Raw genomic sequence first — 17,747 nt, 5'->3', positions numbered from 1 at the left:
ATCACTGCCAGCAATCCCCCCGCCTAGATCCCGTTCTCAACCCACAGTTCTGACTTTCGTACAGACTTATTTCCATTTCTCAGAGGTCTGCAGGGAACTGCATCCCAAATATTTAAAAAACTAAATATCTTTTTTAAACACCGCCTCTTGACCTACATGACCTGAACTGTGAATAACAGTGTGCACCACTCAAGCCCAAGTAGAACACATGGGGAGGCAGAGGCTGAGGCCATCTTGGACAATAAAGCACAGAGGAGCTGGGGGGGCTCCCTGTCCGTCCCTGGTTCAGTTCCGGGGCACTGGAAGCCCCTGTTGGCAGCACTGCTGTGGGGACTGCCGCTGCCTCCATCCACGGGCAAAATCCTGCTCCATGGGATGGAGAAACAGCATTGGTAGGACCCCACCCAGCCTCATCCTCAGCCCACAGTACCACCTGCTTGTCTTAGGATTCACCAAAAACAAACCAAAAAAATAAGTGGGGGTTTTTAACCACAACAAAAAGTGTAGATCCTCCCAGCTGTAGGTGGGTAGGCGGTCCTGCACCAGTGTCTGCATGGGCTTCTGCCCATCATGGGGGGCTCAGGCGCCTGGAGTGCCCGCCTGGCCCATGAGGGGGGCACTGCCCTCCTGAAGGTCAACTGGAGTCTGGCTGGCATGGACCACAATGGTCTTCTCATCCACGATCTCACAGTTGGGGTTGGTGAAGGCAGACAAGGGCAGGGTGATTCGTTGCATCTCCCTCTCACACACCTTCCGCTCGTGCTGCTCTTTCAGGTCCTTGCCCCTGGCAGGAGAAGAGGGAAGCGTTCAGGCTGTGCCTCCTGCATGGCTCTACTCCTAAGGTGGCATCTTGAGGCCCAGCAGGGGCAGGGGCTGGCCATGGTCACAGCCAGTCAGTGGCTCATGGCCTAGATTTCTGTTCTGCCAGACTGCCTTAACTCAGCAAGGAGCCCCTAAACCTCATCTACATGAACCTCACACAGCTGCAGTGGGGCTCAATGAAGATACTGTGTAGAAAAGAGACTCTTAAAGCAAGGTGGAGTTTTGCTTTTTCAGCCCAAGGTGCCACAAGACCCAGAGAATTTTCAGCCCTCACCTATAAAATTGTCCAGAAAACTGACCTGACCATCCTGTTCTGAGACATCTTATCCAAAATTTCCAGAAGCTGTGAGCCCTGGCTAGAAACAGGGACCATGCAGGGGCCAAAAAGGACTCTGAGGGCTCCTCAGGTCAATGGGAGACAATGACCTTGGGACCCTGAGTTTTCACACGCCTTCCAATTCTCATGGTGCTCAGTGACCCAATCAGGCCCTGATATTGCCCCATTTCACTCACATGAAGTGCTCGCTCCATGCTAAGAGCTTTACGAGCGTTATCTCACTTCATTCGGAACCCTAACAATTGCATCTTATCATTCATTTTATAGATGAGGAAATAAGTCCAGAGAAACTGAACTCTCCGAATGACATGGTGGGCTCAAACCCAAGTCTGTCAGACTCAGGCTGATGCTCAACAGAAGTTCTGACCCGATCAGGGTCACCCTCAAAGAAACAGTGGGGCAGAGACTCACATACCCAGTCTTCCAGCTGCACATGTTCTGCCCATCCCATGGGACCAGGCCAACCCCACTGCAAGCCAAAGGGCTTGGTGCATTCCTGGCACACTGCACACCAGAACCAGCCCCCAGCACGCAGGTCAGCATCGTCTGACACAGCAACTAGATACGTGGGCTCAGCTGTCAGAGGAAATCTTTCCAGAAGGAGCCCACTCCAAAGAGGCCTTGAAACAAGTAGCCAGTGGATGACTTGGTGCAGCAACACAGGCCTGCTTCAGACTCCCTGGGGAGATGGCCGAGATCAGATGGATTACACAGCCATCACCATGTGACGTGCGATGACAAAAGTGTCCAGAGACTGGAGAGTAACACTGAGAAAACAGCACGGGCTGGACAGGGAAGAGCTGGCACAGGTACCTCACAACTGTCTTTAAATAAACCAGTTGTCTGTTCTTGGAGCAGTCCAGCCTTGGCTGTGTGACACTTGGCCTCGGGGAGCCTTTGTTTCTTCATCTGTGAAATGGGGATAATATCTGCCTCCAAATAAGATAATGGATGGGAAAACATTTCAAAAACAGTGGAACTGCTGTAAAACTCATAGGAGGCTGTTATGATTTGCCCTGAAAACGACTTGACTCACCAAGCAACGTTATCTTAATCTGGGTTCCCAAGGGAACTCTCCTACTGACCAGCCAAGGTGAGTATTATTTGTGTGACCTCAGCCACTCCCCTTCTCTTGGGGCCTTCATTTCATCATCTGTAAAACAGGGAGTTGGACTTGATAACCTACACGGACCCTAACATTCTGTGAGATCCCACACATGACATGTGCCCTGACTCCCTATTTCTCACTGTAAGGTCACAGAAGGCAAACCTGTAAGCTCATCTCCCTGACTCACCCTGGGTGGCCGAGTTTCTGAATGTGTAAGCCTGCAGCTCCTACCCATCCTCATCAGGCTCTGTACTGGACACCACCAACCCCCACAGCAGAGGACCTCCCAGAACACCCAGAGGGGCCATGGAGGGCCATGAGGACAGGGTGGTCTGGACCAAGTGCATCCCCACTCACAGCCTGAGATTCACTTTGCCCCTGGGCACTGCTCATTGGTTACAGCTGCTGCCGCATCGAAGAAAACACCTACCTCTGTAATAAAACAAAATGCTAGATTCTTCAAGTCTGCCCATGTAGGGAGAAACTTGGAAGGTCTGGGTTTAATTTTATTAAGGGAGCCCCCAAGCCAGCAGAAGACCAAAAGGCCATTTACAAAAGAAGCAGAGTATCTGCCAAGAGTCTTGGGCCAGGCCTGAATTTCAAAATCTAAGGGGCTGGAGGAAGAGGGAAAGCAGGAACTCATGCTTCCTGAGGACCCACTAAGGTGCCAGGAAATGGCCTTCCCATCATCCAGCATGAGAAGAGCTACCTATGCACCTACTGGATGCCACACACTTTATACATGTACCATCTTTGTTCACTTTCCACCCAACTTTGCAAGACTGCAAATATCACCGACATTTTATAGAAGAAAGTGAGGCTTTGGAGTCTAACTCCAAAGCCCTGCTTTCCTCAGCTACCTCCTTTATCAAGCATCCAGCTGTGGTCAGCTGAGCCGCTGATAATGGTCAGGCTGCATCATACACAAGTCTTTAGGGCAGGCGTGGGGTCCCCAACCCCCAGGCCGTGGACTGGTATCGGTCTGTGGCCTGTTAGGAACTGGGCCACACAGCAGGAGGTGAGTGGCGGGCAAATGAGCCAAAGCTTCATCTGCCGCTCCCCATCGCTCGCATTACCGCCTGAACCATCGCCCCCCTCTCCACCCCCGTCCGTGGAAAAACTGTCTTCCATGAAACTGGTCCCTGGTGCCAAAAGGTTGGGTACTGCTGCTTTAGGGGGGAAAAATCAATTTGGATTAATGGGGCAGAGCCGGGCTGGAAGAGCAGCTAAGGGTAATGAAGGAAGCAGGTGCTGGGACTCATCTGGATGACAGTCTCTTACATTTAGAAGACTCGAAACACACCCAACCCCACGTGCCTCCTGTTAATGGTGCCTGTGAGTCCTGGAGGTGCGGTGGCTGCCCCCAGCCCCTTCTGAGGTCTGAGAGAGGCCAGCAGGCCTGCTGCACTGACCACCAGGCGGCTCAGCCCCTTCTCACCACCTTTTGCGGGTAGGGGGGGCAGCCAGGCTGTTGTCTGGCAGCCAAGAAAGAACAAAAGACTTATTCACTGACTCAGCTCCTCTCTTAAGCAGGCAGAGTGGTGTTGACTTACAGTTTTTCCCTTGCCTTTGTATCAGAAAATAAAGACTCCCTCCAGAGCCAGAGCACAGACGCTGCAGGGGCAGTGGCAGGGGCAGGGAGCTGCAGACTGGCCACCTGAACCTCGTGGCCCAGACAACCAGGACAAAGACCCGCCAGGCTGAGCCCTCACCGCCCCCACTTGCCGCCCTGCCTCCCTTGAGAGGAAGCCTGGTACCTGCCTGCCCCTCCCGGCCAGGGGAAAGCTCTCTCCCTGGCCTTTGTGGGGAGGGGGATAGGGGGGCTCACGGCTTGCAGTAATTCTATCCTGACTTCTCTGGGGCCAGGACCGGGAGCTGGGCTGGCCAGAGAGAGCAGGTGTGGACAGAGCTGCTGCCTGTGTCTGACATCCTCTTTGGGGGGGTGATTGCAGGCACCCGAGACCTCCTTCAGGTAACACGGGTTCCTTCAAATTATTATGTAACTCTGAGCCACTGCTCCCTTCTCGGTCAGAAGCGGTGCTGTGCCACACTGCTGCTCAGGACAAGTTCCTCAAGGCAGCTAAGGTTAGGAACACCAACTGTCTGCCCAAACTACACTAATTTCATCCTCACAACAAACCTATGCGGCATCTATTAGGATCTCTGTTTCAGAGATGGGAAGGCAGATGCACAGAGGTTTAATCATTTATTCAAGCAAATGGTGGATTTGGGATTTGAACCCAGTACTTGCCTGCAGCCACCACCAGGTAAGATCGTCTTTTTTTAGGCAACGTTAGAGCTGGGAGTATCATCACTAACCTCCTGCCCCTATTTTACATATGAGGAAATCAGAGAAGGTAAATGACTTGTCCACTGTCACACCCAGAACTGGGTGTTCCAGAACTAGATCCTGGTTCTTTTAACTTTTAAACCCAGCTATTTTATTTTGAAAGTTCCAATTTTTCCTACTGTCCTATGCAATCCAATGCAAATTGGCATGAAGTTCCTGGGCCTCGCTGGACTTTTGGGAGATACTGGCAATCCTTAGACACACCTTATTGGCTGTGTAGCTTGGACACAGCACTTAACTTCCCTGGCTCTCAGCTCCTCACTGTAAAACGGTGTAAAAGTGGTCCTTCTAGTGTGGTCCTGAGGCTTGGGCGTGATCATCAGGGAAGGGCATTCAGTGGCGCCTCGCTTATTCAGAAAGCATGCAATAAATGCTGGCAGCTAGTGGTTATTTAACCTGATTGGTGTTCTACTGTTTACACGTAATACTTAATGGTAATCTGGGGTGGGTATGTGGGTGTGTGGAGTGGGGATACAGCCCCACTGAACAGACAAGAAACAAGAAACGGAGGTGCAGGGAAGTAGCAGGACCTGCGCTCAACAGCGCTTTCCAGAACACTCTGTTTTCTGACTCTGGGGAAAGATGGGGGCTGAGAGCTTGCCTCTAGCCCACATGCGGTTTCCTGTTGTACAGTCTGTGCTCAGAGCACTTTTGCCGAGGGAAGGGGTGGTCTGATGGTTAGTGACGGGGAGTCTGGTGACTTGGTGCCTCGCCCTGAGTTTACAGGAAAATAAATACAAGGCCTTGGGGCAATCCTGTGACAGCCTGAAGGAACAAATCTAGAAGAAAAAGGCTTGGCTTCCTCATTGGGCCTAAGAACTGAGCTTGCAATTAAGGACGTTTAGCAGTCAGTTCATGCACCTGGAGGCCTGGACACTGTCACAGGATTGGAGGAGAGCCAACTGCTATCCAGTGGCTGAAGAAGGAGGAAATATTTCAACAGCTAGACTCAGCCAGCACAGTTTGGGTCTGACTACGAACTATAACCAGGGTCTCCCCATCATTTCCTCTGACTCTGTGAAATGACAAGCAGGTGCCCCTGGACCTGCCACGTTAACCATCCCACTGAGGGCAGCAACCTTGCACTGGGAGTCAGGAGACACTCTCAGGTCAATACTTCCCCTCTCTGAACCTGTGCTTCCTGAATCACAGACGATCAGAGAAGCATTGGGTTCCAGAGAGTGCTAGTGCAGCACCCACATTTTACAGAAAAGAAAAATAGCTATGGTTTACTGACCACTTACTATGTGCCAGGCAGTCACATGCCTCAGCTACAGCAGTGCCCTGGAGTAGCAAACAGAAGCAACTTGCCGAAAGTCACACAGATCGCTAGTTAGTGGCAGGGCTAAGACTTAACTCCACCAAATGCTAGGTGTGTGACCTCAAGCAAGGTACATATCCTCTCTTGCCTCAGTTTCCTAATCTGTAAACTGGGGATAATAACAGCATTTACCTCAGAAGGGGTGATTGCGAGGATTGAGTTAAAGTGTGCATATCATTTGAAGCAGTGCCTGGCCTCTGGTAAATGTTCGCTACTGCTGCTATTGTTGTTGTTATTCTTACCCAACACTTCCCCTTTTCCATCTGTAAAATGAGGAGGCTGACTACATTGCCCTAAGGACATCTCAGTTTATTTAATGCTGGGTGACCCACTGGGGCTGTGGGCTCAGACGTGGTCTTCACCACTGGAAAATGCAGGCCACCACATCACTTCCCTTACAGGAAGCCTTCCCGGACCATAGAAAAGAAACATCACACATACTCTGGACTAGAAGTCAAATCCCCTGATTTCACCCAAGATTTTGCAAATAATTTTCCCAGAGTTAGCCAGCGCTGTAAAAACGGGCATAACTCTGGCTTATCATCATGCATCTGTCACTGGCTTTGAGACCCTTTTCCACATGGCATCTCAGGGGACCTCTCAAAATAAGCATTCCTCCTTCTGCCGTCCCAGCCACAGGTCATGTCCCTGAGTTTCCCAGGTAGCCTCTCTGGCTTTCTCATATGTGGTGTAGAGTAGCTAACAGACTCCCTATCCTCTTACTCACTTCCTTCCTCCTGTCCTAAAGGAGATCCCACTGCTTATGGCTCAGGACATTCAAGCCCCAACTGCAAAAGCAGTGGCTGGGAACTTTTTCTAGTAGCAGAATTTTATAACTCACAGAAAGAATTCAATCTCAGGGTCCCTGCAATGAGAGCCCAGCCTGATTTCTGCAGGGCCACTCACTTCCACACCAGGCACGCTGGATTAGACAGCAGGGAATGTGGTGTCAAAAGAGCTGGGTTTGAATCCAGCCACTCCCAGGCAGTATAACCTTGAGCAAGCTCACTTCACCTTTCTGATGACGGCTTCCTCACTTGTAAAATGGAGAACAAGAACCCCTACCTCAGGAGGCTTTTGGGTGAGGAGTAAAGGCACCAAAGGAAAGGGTTTGTCCAAGGTCACCTGGTAAAGACTAGAACCAAGTCTCTACATCTTGAGCTGGTTTTCCTCTTCCAACACCTCACTTCCTTTATGGGTAAGAATGCCACAAAGGAGTCTGCTTTGACTTTGTGGACCTTCCTCTCCTCTCTCAGAGAGCCCAGAAGAGAAGCTACTGACCTCTTGTAGGTGTAACCGAGGACGATGCCAGCTCCAATGCCGATGATGATCACCATCATGGTAACGCCCAGCACGTACCCTGCCAAGGACAGGACACAAGGTATACCATTATCTCCACCCCAGATAATCAGCAAATATTTCTCAATAAATCCCACAAGGACAGGGGTGGGCAGTCATACCCAGGGTTCCCAGGTCCTTTTTCTCCTTGGAGTTCACCCGCACCCGCTGGCTGATCCCAATCACTGGCTGCACGGCAGCGGCCTCGCTCTGGGCAGGCAGGGTGTTGGCAGGAGCAAACACCTGCACCTCATCTCCTCCTGGCACTTCAGACATCTCCTCGGTTTCTGTTGTAGAGGTTGGCAGGCCCTGGAAATTGGTCTCTGGAGGTGAAGTGGGAAACAGCTCTCATCAGAAAGTGCCTTGAGTTTGGGGGGAGACGAGGGGGCCCACCTTAAAACGCACTTATTTCAAGACCTAGGGGCAAGACCAGGCCTAAGGGCTGCACCACAGCTGGGACGAGGCCAAGGTGAGGGGAAGGCTATGAGAAAGGGCCTCTCCTGCCTCCCACGTCTTCATATGCTCAAATCCTTGCCATCTTCCAAGGTCCAGCTCAGCTGCCACCTCCTCCAGGGGTCCCCCCTCTATGCCAGGAAACAATCCACGACTCCTCTAAGCAGCTCAGGTTTGTTGAGCCCAAGCTTTATGCCAATCCCTATGTTATATGTTTACATATCCCATTTAATCCTAGAGAATCGTCTTGCTGCGCCGGGAGCCACAAGTATGCACTATGGAGTCTAAGAAACTTGGATTCAAACCTGGACCCTGCCACTGCCTTTGGTAAATCGCTGAACTTCTCTTTGAGGCTCAGATCCCCCAAACTGGTTCTTGGGGATGGCGGGGGTGCTGTGAGCTGAGTGCCTAGCACACAGAAGACGCTCCACAAGAGGTCCGTAAACGCCCAGGATCTCACTAAGGGCGTGGACCCGGGACGCGCGACTCTGCGGCTCCCCAGGCGGTGCTTGGGGCAGGGAGCTAGGCCGAGGGGCCGGGCCTCACCGCCCACGGTTGTTTACTAGGCGCTCGCGGAGGATGAGCTCATTCCAGGCGGTGGCTCCGGCCAATGGGCTTCGGGCCCTGCGGCCTGGAGACAGCCCTGGCCAATCGGACGGCGCAGGGCGGGGCGGGGCCGGCCGGCGTCGCGCGGCCGCACGTGCGCTGCCGGCTCTCTGGCCCCCCCTGGGCGCGGGGTCCCAGGCGGGTACCTGGGCAGCGCAGGTCCTTGCAAGGCCGCTTCTCGGGAGCGCCGGCCTCGCCGCTGACGTAGCACCAGGGCCCACGTGGGTCCTGGTCCGGGTTCCGGCAGTAGCTATGGTTGCCGGTGCCTGGGAGGGGAAAGAAGGCGCCATGGGCCGGGGCCGGGACGCAGCCGCCGCCGCCCGCCCGCCCGAGGCCAGCCTCCCGGGACAGGCACTCACCCGACTCGGGGGCAGATACCAGGCTGCTCTGCGCGTCCAGCCAGTTGAGACAGAGGAGGCCCGGTGCGGGAGACGGCTGGTCAGCCCGGTACAGGTGGCCGTTGTCCCAGAAGCAGCCTGTGAGGAAGAGGAGTCCCCCGGACAGGACACTGAGTGGCGGGCAGGGGAACCCGGGCCCATCCCAGCTGGGAGACGCTGCCCTCACGTGGAAAACCCGGCCTGCCTCGCAGGGTTGTGAGGCCGGAAAGAGAAGGGAGGGAGAGCGCGAGAAGAGCCCCCAGCCGGTGCCCGGTGCCCGGCCCCCAACGCTCAGTATTAGCTTTTTTTCTTTCTCTTTCGTAAGCTGGAAAGCACTGCACGACCCAAGGGGTTGTTGCTCTGGAACTTGTGGCCAGTTTGCAGAGGGTGCTGGGGAGCCCTGGGTTCAGGTCTCTGGAGACGATGGGAGTTTTCGGTCGGTGGGCAGCCGGACCTGAAATCCATCCCTGTGTTGTCATTCCATGTTGCATAAACTCTTGTGTTCCCTTCTCTGCGGATGTGGCCACGCTTCCACAGGCAACACTCCCTACCAAGAGAATTCTACAAAAGCCTTGATTCAGTCACGGAAAAGAGAGCCTCAGACAGAGGGAACCAGCCTCCTCGCTGCCTGGATGTGACTCCAAACTCCCACTCGCCTCAGCAGGAGAGCCGCAGGAAGGGGCTGGGGGAGGAGGGCCTGCGCTCTGGTGACACCGTGCAAAGCCCCTGAAAAGAACAGTACTTAGGAGTAGGGGAGATGAACCCCCAAGTTCCATCCACTCATGAGCCACAGGCAAGGAAAAGGAAAGAGAAAGTGGCTACTTGCCTTTGTTCTTAATGGCAAAGATGGAGCTGCAAGCTCCTGGCAGGGAAAGGAGAAAGGGGGGAAAAAAAAAGGCTTTCATGGGACAACAGGAACCTGCTAAAAGCTTCGTTTCCTGTCATCTTCCTTCCTGCTTGGGAAATAGGGAGCTCTACCCTTTCTGCTTCATTAAGTTGCTGCAGAAAGGAAAGATAGTAATCTCACCTCCAGATCCATAGGCTTTTGCCAGGAGCATGTTGCTGACGACGAGGATTGTTTGCAGCCAGGCCAACAGCATCCTCACCTCCTTCGTCCTGCAGGTGACTGACCAACCAGGGTCCAACCGGGGTCCCCTTGGCGGCGGCTCTGCCTCCCGTTCCCAGCCTTGCAGTCAGACCTGCCCTTGTTATGCTCTTCTGGTAAACAGCCTCTCTTTAGAACTGGGAGCTTCCCAGCCAGCTTGCTGCAGCGAGGTGGTTTTTGTTTTTTTTTCTCTCTCGGCTGAAAGGCGCCCCCTGGGTCCTAAGCCTCCTATGTCAGGCTCATCACTCTACCCTGAGTGAGGAGAGGAACTCAGCCAAGCGAAGAGAGGCAAAAAAGTTCAGGTTGTGCTTAGCAGTGGTTCAGCTTGAGACCTGCACTGTCTGCATCCCCGGGGCCTTTCATCTCTTCTGTTTCCATTTTTGTGAGTACAGAAAGAATAATTTTGTCAAGAGGCATCACTGGGGGTGGGGGTGGGGGCAGGGAGTTTAGAATCACAGTGACTAAGGCAGAACCACTTAGGGAGAACATGCTAGCTACACAACCAGGAGGAACTTGAGACCGTGGATGGGGCACAAATCAGAGCATCCAGGTGGAAGCAGCTCTTTATACCCATTCTTGAAAAAGAAAAAGGGCCTTTGTAGTTTATACATGTTTATAAACACTGACTCTTTTTTTTAAAGAGTGTAACTTTGCCAGGGTCAGATCAGTCACATACCTTTGCTTATATTTGGGGTTTGGGGTGTCATATATAGTAGGAATAAGTAGGAATACAGAAGGGATCTCTAGTTGGAAACACGTCTTGCAGACACATTGGGATATCTGCTCAGCTATATTTAATAGTCTGGCCTTTCTACCAGCCCTGAGTTCCTATAGAGGAAGTAAAATGTTTGCCTTCCCCCCCCACCACCACCCCCACCCTGTGGGAATTCCATCTGCAGCCGTTTATATCCATCATTAAACCTCACCACATCCATAGGACTGAGACCTTCTGGAGTTAGGCAACACAGCTCTCTTCCTGTTTGGCTGACAGCTCCAGTTCCCAGGCAGCCTCAGTAAACTGAGAGATAGAGCAGAGTGATTTGCCAAGATTACCTTGTGACTCAGGCAAATCTCAGAATAGAAATGGGAGACTGTTTGGATCTGAGGGCTTGCATCTTGCAGGCAGTAATTTAGGGAGGAGGGAAAAGAAGAAAACTTTACTACATAAATGTCAAAAGTTTTCTCAAGGAAGAAAGCTAATGTCAAACCAACTAATATGAAGTGAATTTGGATTCACTACACTCAGATTTCAGACATGGAAAGGACAGAAAGATACATTTAGTTTACTCTTTGGAGATGTTTGCTGACCATATTTGATTCCTTCCATCCATTAAATAAGACATGTTGCTTTGTTTTTGCAATCACTCTCCTAACTCCCCACACAAGCTTGTGATCCTCTGACTCCTGACTTGGTGTCCACTGGGAGTCACACCATATGGAGTCTGTAAATTTACTCTCACACCCACACATATGTACACAGATACGCCAAAATTTTATAACTTAATAATTCTAACAATATTCAGGTGTCTTTTTAATGCTTTTATTAATTTTACAAAAATTTAAAAAAAAATTTAAGAACCTCCTACAACTACATGCTAGATATAGTTCTTTTTTTTTCTTTTAATTTATTTTATTTATTTTTGGCTGCATTGAGTCTTCGTTGCTGCGTGTGGGCTTTCTCTAGTTGTGGCGAGCGGGGGCTACTCTGTTGTGGTACGCGGCCTTCTCATTGTGGTGGCTCCTCGTTGAGGAGCACAGGCTCTAGGCACGCGGGCTTCAGTAGTTGTAGCATTCAGCCTCAGTAGTTGTGGCTCGCAGGCTCTAGAGCACAGGCTCAGTAGTTGTGGCTCACGGGCTTAGTTGCTCTGCGGCATGTGGGATCTTCCCGGACCAGGACTCGAACCCATGTCCCCTGCACTGGCAAGCGGATTCTTAACCACTGCACCACCAGGGAAGCCCTAGATATAGTTCTGGATACTGAGATACTGAGAATATATCTGTGAACAAAATATTTTGAAATCTCTGCCTTCATGAAGCTTACATTCTAGTTGAGAAAGATGACAAATCTATAAGATGTCAAGTGGTCTTAAGTGTTATGAAAAAAAGTGAAACAGGGTAAGAGGGAGAGAGTAACAGGGTGGTATTTCACTTGCTAAAGAAAGCTTACACTATTTTTAGGGAACCAGTAGGTTATTTCTACAGGGAAAAGACTGAAGGGGAAGGTTCTTTGCACAGTTTTCCTTGCAGGTCCTGAATACTCTTACACCACTGCAAGAGATCTATGATGCATATTTTGTTTCATTACATAAAATACATTGGCTTGAGAAAATGAGAATGCAGTTCTAATTTCAGAGAAGCAGGGGGTTCTTTTGGATCCCTCAGCACCTAATCTGTTGCCTTTGTATGCAGTGAGTGCTCAATTATTGTCTGATGAAATGCTCTTCCTTAGACTTTGAACGGCTACTTCTGCTGGATTGTAATACTCTTCCTTCTGATTACAGTAGAGACAGGCTGTACTCAGACCTGCACTTGTACCATTTTCAGTTTATCTACTGTGCCTATGTAGGGGTGCCAGGACTTCCTCCTCAGAAGCCCAAAGCTTCTTTACCTGTTGCTGTTATCATCTAATTTTTCTGTTTAAAAAACTGCTATCTTCCCTAACTTATACACTTTGATATAACAGCAAAACCATATTTTGTGCCGTGTGTCTTTTGAGGAATAGCACTGCCTGGAAGAGATATAAGACAGGCCAGAGGAGATTTTTATTGGCTTAGTCATCTCTGCTTTTTCTCCCTTATAACTAAGACATTTATCAGGATGATTTGATTTTTTTCGAGAATGACGGACTTGTTGCTCATCCTTCAAAGGCATATTCTGTTATAACCGGGTCAGTACCTTCCTTCCTCAAGGAAATCAGATCAAGTTCAGAGATGTGCCTGTCATCATCATTGGTGATGTTTTGGTCTTTTTCTTAGAATACAAATTTGAACTTTGCTTCATGTGTTAGTGCAATATGTCCATATTTTATGGCCTATAGTTATTCTAAACTTCAGATTTCTTCTGAAAATATTACTACAATAATAATGCGATACAGCACTACCCAAATAGTCACTTTGGATTGTTTATATCCTGAAGACAACGTTGTGAAATATAATCATATCTTACTATTTCAGGGATGTTTAACTGTTGGTTTTATATTAAATCAGTGCTAATCCAGAGAGACAAAGCTGTACAGTTAACTCAGGAAAGAGCCTCCAGAGCATTTCCCAAGAAAGCTGGACAGTTCATTTTAAACTTAGAAGAGCTCTAAGGAAGCCATAACGCTGTTAAAAGGCTTAAGAATCCTTTTGTCAGCAAAAGGGCCAAGGTGTTGGTAAAAAATTCTTCGTGGTAAGATCTAATGAGTTGACTCCCGATATTCTCTCCATATTATGTGCTGTGGAAGTGGCCACTGAGATTTTGCTGAGAGATATTTGGGTGTACAATTGCAAACTGAGCAGGAGATGGTTTTATGAAGTTTGTTAAGGAAATCATAGTCCAGTCAAAAGATCTAAACTTCAAGGCCGTTTCTAAAGTATGGCCTTCAGTGAGTTAGATTATGTCCATATTGGTACATAGTTAAGTGTTTAATAAACGTTTGCAATAAAGGGAAAAAGCAGAGTATGTGAGGAAAAGAGTCTAAGCTGACAGAGAATAGTAATTTTTTAAGGGTAAGCAATAAAACAGCCAAGAAGGCTTGTGGATCACAGGCTACTTTCAGAAACAAGACATTCCATGTTGGGGAGATGAGGGGCCACAAGAGCAGGGAACTTGGGAACATCAATCACATCACTGGTTTTGGGAAATAAAGGGAAGAGTAAATTCCTGAATGAGAGCTGATTTTGAGTTAGAGGCCAGTCTTAGAAAACAAGGCTTTCACATGGAGGAAAACAGCCTTCAGCGTTGAAGGGAGAGAAGTAGAGACCATAAACTTAGTTGGCTGGTAAGACTAGACTGGAGATGTTTAAGGTAAATTAACTCACTAAGCTACAATTATGCTTCTTTTGGAAGGGAATTTAATATTCTCCTATCTCAGTAAACTGGATCTGCAGCTTTCAAAATTTATCAACACCCAGTATGAGCTTTAGCACGGTTATTTAAGCAAAAGAAGCAGTGTAATTAAGAGTGCAGGCCTTGGGAAGACCTGGGTCCCAGTCCCAGCACTACAGTATGACCTTGGGTAAATTACTTAACATCTGTAATTCCAAGTTTCCTTAGCCTCTGATTACAGGGGTTGAGAACACAGGCACAAATGTCAGCATTCAAATCCCAGCTCTGTCGCTTACTAGCTGTGTCATCTTAGGGAAGCTACTAAACTCCCTGACTCAGTTTCCTCATATGGAGGGAGAGAGAGAGAAAAATAGTACCTACATCTTTGGATTGTTGACATTCATTGAGCCCTGAATAATTGTTAATTTTTAATAATGTGTCAGTAACCTCTGACTTAGAAGTACTGAGCACATTTGCTATCTTCCAGAAACTTGCAATCTGGTTATAAAGATCAGGCTAACACATATGAAAATAAAAGCAATATAGGGCATTTATAAGTAGGTGTTAAAGAGTATGACACAAACAATAAAGGTTTATTGATTCACTGATTATTTATTAAATGCTGTGCACAGGCAGGTACTAAGCCGAGTACTGAGGATACAACAGTGACCCTAACCAGGTCCTTGTTCTTGAGAAGTTCACAGTCTTGTGATAGAGCAGGTACCAGTGGACAGGCAAAACAACGCAGAGAAATCAATGCTACAGTAGGGATTACCATTGGGGGCTACAGGGGCTCACAGGAGGGGCATATGGCCTAGTTTCAGGAGGTCAGAAAAGGATTATCAGAAAAAGTAAAATCTGAAGGGCAAAGAGTTAAGTGTCTTTTTTTTATTTTTGGCTGCGTTGGGTCTTCGTTGCTGCACTCAGGCATTTTCTAGTTGTGGTGAGCAGGGGCTACTCTTCGTTGTGGTGCACGGGCTTCTCATTGCAGTGGCTTTTCTTGTTGCAGAGCACGGGCTCTAGGTACGTGGGCTTCAGTAGTTGCAGCACGTGGGCTTTAGAGCACTGGCTCAGTAGTTGTGGCGCACGGGCTTAGTTGCTCCGCATGATGTGGGATCTTCCCGGACCAGGGATCAAACCCGTGTTCCCTGCCTTGGCAGGTGGATTCTTAACCACTGCACCACCAGGGAAGTCCGGAGTTAGTGTTCTTGGCAGGTCAGATGATGTGCAGAAGCCTGGCAGTGGAGGCTGTCACCGTGGCTAGTGGAGCTTTCAGGGTGGTGATTAAAGTGAGGCCAAGAAACAAACGCATGAAGCCAAAGAGGGAAACACTTGCTGACCAGGTTACGGAGGTCCCTGAATGTGGACTTATCCTGAAGGCCATGCAGATCTAGTAAAGAGTCAGACTGTTGTCTTCGTGAGTTGAGTCAGGCCACAGTGTGGAGGATTAGAGGAAGCCAAGTCAGAGCCAGAAGACCGCAAGGAGACAGCTGCGGTGATCTAGGTGAGAGAACAGTGGGCCTGGATCCAGAATTAGGTCAGGTCACCTGGGTTTGAATCCTGCTCTGCCACTTAGTAGCTGTGTGACCTCACGCAAGTTACTTAACCACCCTGTGTCTCTGTTTCCTAATCTGAAATTGGAGATGATAATAAATTTTACCTTAGAGGCTTGTTGTGAGGATTAAAACACTTAGAACACACCTGTCCAGCTCATAGTCTGTGCTCCGTAAATGTAGGCAGTGAGGCTGAGGAGAGGCAACACATTGATGAAGAAGAATGAGCAGGACTCTGTGACCGAGGGGGTGTCAGGAACAAGCAGGAAGACCTAAGGAGGCTGGCTTTGGTGTGGGAGCTCATCAGGTGGTGGTGCCACTCGCTGAGATCAGGAGCCGGAAGAAAAGCAGGCTGGGGGAAGGCTGAGAAAATGTGGCCAAAGGTGCGTAACTGGCAACCAAGGAGAGTGTGGGTTCGGGAAGCTGTTTCAGGAAGGAGGGAGGGGCCCACATCGCTAAACGCTGCCAGAAGGGTCAAGTAAGAGAAGAGCTAAAAAGAATACACTGGGGACTTCCCTGGTGGTCCTGTAGCTAAGACTCCATGCTCCCAATGCAGGGGGCCCCGGTTCGATCCCTGGTCAGGGAACTAGATCCCACATGCTGCAACTAAGAGTTCGCATGCCGCAACTAAATATTCCCCCATGCTGCAACGAAGATCCTGTGTGCCACAGCTAAGACCAGGCGCAGCCAAATAAATAAATGAATAAATTTTTTTTTTTTTCGGTACGCGGGCCTCTCACTGTTGTGGCCTCTCACTGCTGTGGCCTCTCCCGTCGCGGAGCACAGGCTCCAGACGCGCAGGCTCAGTGGCCATGGCTCACGGGCCCAGCCGCTCCGTGGCATGTGGGATCTTCCCGGACCGGGGCATGAACCCGTGTCTCCTGCATCGGCAGGCGGACTCTCAACCACTGCGCCACCAGGGAAGCCTTAAATAAATTTTTAAAAAAAGAAGAAAAAGAAGAATACATTGGTTGTAGCAGCAAGAAGGCCATCAGTGACTTTGTCTGGAAGGATTTGGGAGCTTGGGGGCTGGGGCTAAATTAATGGATTATGGAAGGAAAAGGAGATGATGAAGGGAGATGTGAGAACAGACAGCTCCTTCAGGAAGTTGAGTGAGGAGGACCTGGGGTGGCTGGAAGGGTCATGGGCAAGGCAGACGCTGGATCCAGTGAACTGTCAGGTGGGTTTCCAAGTGGTGGTGCATCCATTCTGTCAGTAGCCGTGCCAAGGAGGTTTAGAAGGGGAGCTGATTTGGGGATGTGTCATGGGTCTGGCCTCTATGGTTCTGAATTTGACATGGGGGCAAGGGGTGCGTGTGGAAGTGCCCAGCAAGCAGTTTGATATGGGACTCGTGTTGGCCAACTAGATAGGAAAACCTGAGTAGGACCCAGGTGAGGGGGGATGAGCTAGGAAGCTACTAGAACAAAGGCAGGCTGGCAAGAAGGCACAAAGGAGCTTTGGGTGCAGCCTTAGAATTCATGAGCATGGTGAGGGTGTGTGAACTCCATGAGGCCAGGTGCTGGAGGTAAGGAACCAGGCCTCAAATCCAGACTTCAGAGCTTATCAAGAGCATTCGCCGTGAACAGGGGAGGTCAGAGGTGGAGCCCAGGAACTGTAAGCTGTCAGGGAGAGGGAGCGGGAAAGGAAAGGCCTGGGTTTGGAGCTGGAGCCATTGACCTTGGCCAGTTGCTAGGCATAGTCTAGGCAGTCATATGGAGTGATGGACTCTGTGGGCTGACTTTAGGGAGGCAGCGCTTTTGCCGTAATCTTTGCTGTGTCTTCAAAATGTAAAAACATTCATCTGTGTATTTCAGGTGTGCCAAGCCCTGATCGTGGTGTTTGCCATGAATTACTTTTAATTTATATGTGATTGTAGTTAGCATTACAATATGTAAATCAGGTGTTTATCTGTTAAATCTATCCTGGATGTGGGAATAACAAGGTAGCTGGGAAGATATCAAAATTCAAAAGGTGGGGCACTTCCCTGGTGGTCCAGTGGCTAAGACTCCACGCTCCCAATGCAGAGGGCCCAGGTTTGATATCTGGTCAGGGAACTGGATCCCGCATGCTGCAACTAAAGATCACGCATGCCGCAGTTAAGCCCCGGTACAGCCAAATAAATAAATATATATATATTTTTTTACATCTTTATTGGAATATTATTGCTTTACATTGGTGTGCTAGTTTCTGCTTTATAACAAAGTGAATCAGTTATACATATACATATGTTCCCATATCTCTTCCCTCTTGCGTCTCCCTCTCTCCCACCCTCCCTATCCCACCGCTCTAGGTGGTCACAGAGCACGGAGCTGATCTCCCCGTGCTATGCGGCTGCTTCCCACTAGCTA

General features: G+C 49.6%; 1 protein-coding gene across 2 annotated transcripts; it reads right to left on the bottom strand.

The window, feature by feature from the left end:
• Positions 1 to 474: 474 nt before the first annotated feature.
• PIK3IP1 (phosphoinositide-3-kinase interacting protein 1) lies at positions 475 to 9,956 on the bottom strand. 2 transcript variants are annotated; one of them, XM_007453178.1, is made up of 6 exons: positions 9,740 to 9,947; positions 8,695 to 8,811; positions 8,482 to 8,601; positions 7,399 to 7,599; positions 7,220 to 7,298; positions 475 to 784 (listed from the first exon to the last, which is right to left on the bottom strand). In XM_007453178.1, exons 1-6 carry the CDS (start codon positions 9,810 to 9,812, stop codon positions 580 to 582), a joined length of 795 nt encoding a protein of 264 aa, XP_007453240.1. In that variant the 5' UTR covers positions 9,813 to 9,947; the 3' UTR covers positions 475 to 579. The 2 variants fall into 2 exon arrangements, with proteins under 2 accessions (XP_007453240.1, XP_007453241.1); XM_007453179.1 differs by lacking the exon at positions 7,220 to 7,298 and having other exon boundaries at positions 481 to 784; positions 9,740 to 9,956.
• Positions 9,957 to 17,747: the final 7,791 nt, after the last annotated feature.

Source organism: Lipotes vexillifer, unplaced genomic scaffold (assembly GCF_000442215.2).
Source record: "Lipotes vexillifer unplaced genomic scaffold, Lipotes_vexillifer_v1.1 scaffold1197, whole genome shotgun sequence".
Lineage (NCBI taxonomy): Eukaryota > Metazoa > Chordata > Mammalia > Artiodactyla > Lipotidae > Lipotes > Lipotes vexillifer.
The sequence above is the reverse complement of the archived record's forward strand: the minus strand, read 5'-3'. Positions and strand labels throughout refer to the sequence as shown.

Coding starts and splice junctions, on each gene's coding strand:
- PIK3IP1 (XM_007453178.1), bottom strand. CDS start 9,812: ATGCTGTTGGCCTGGCTGCAAACAATCCTCGTCGTCAGCAACATGCTC. Junction 8,602..8,694: donor GGTATCTGCCCCCGAGTCGG/GTGAGTGCCTGT, acceptor TTCCCCTCCCAG/GCACCGGCAACCATAGCTAC. Junction 785..7,219: donor CTCGGTTACACCTACAAGAG/GTCAGTAGCTTC, acceptor TTCTCCTGCCAG/GGGCAAGGACCTGAAAGAGC.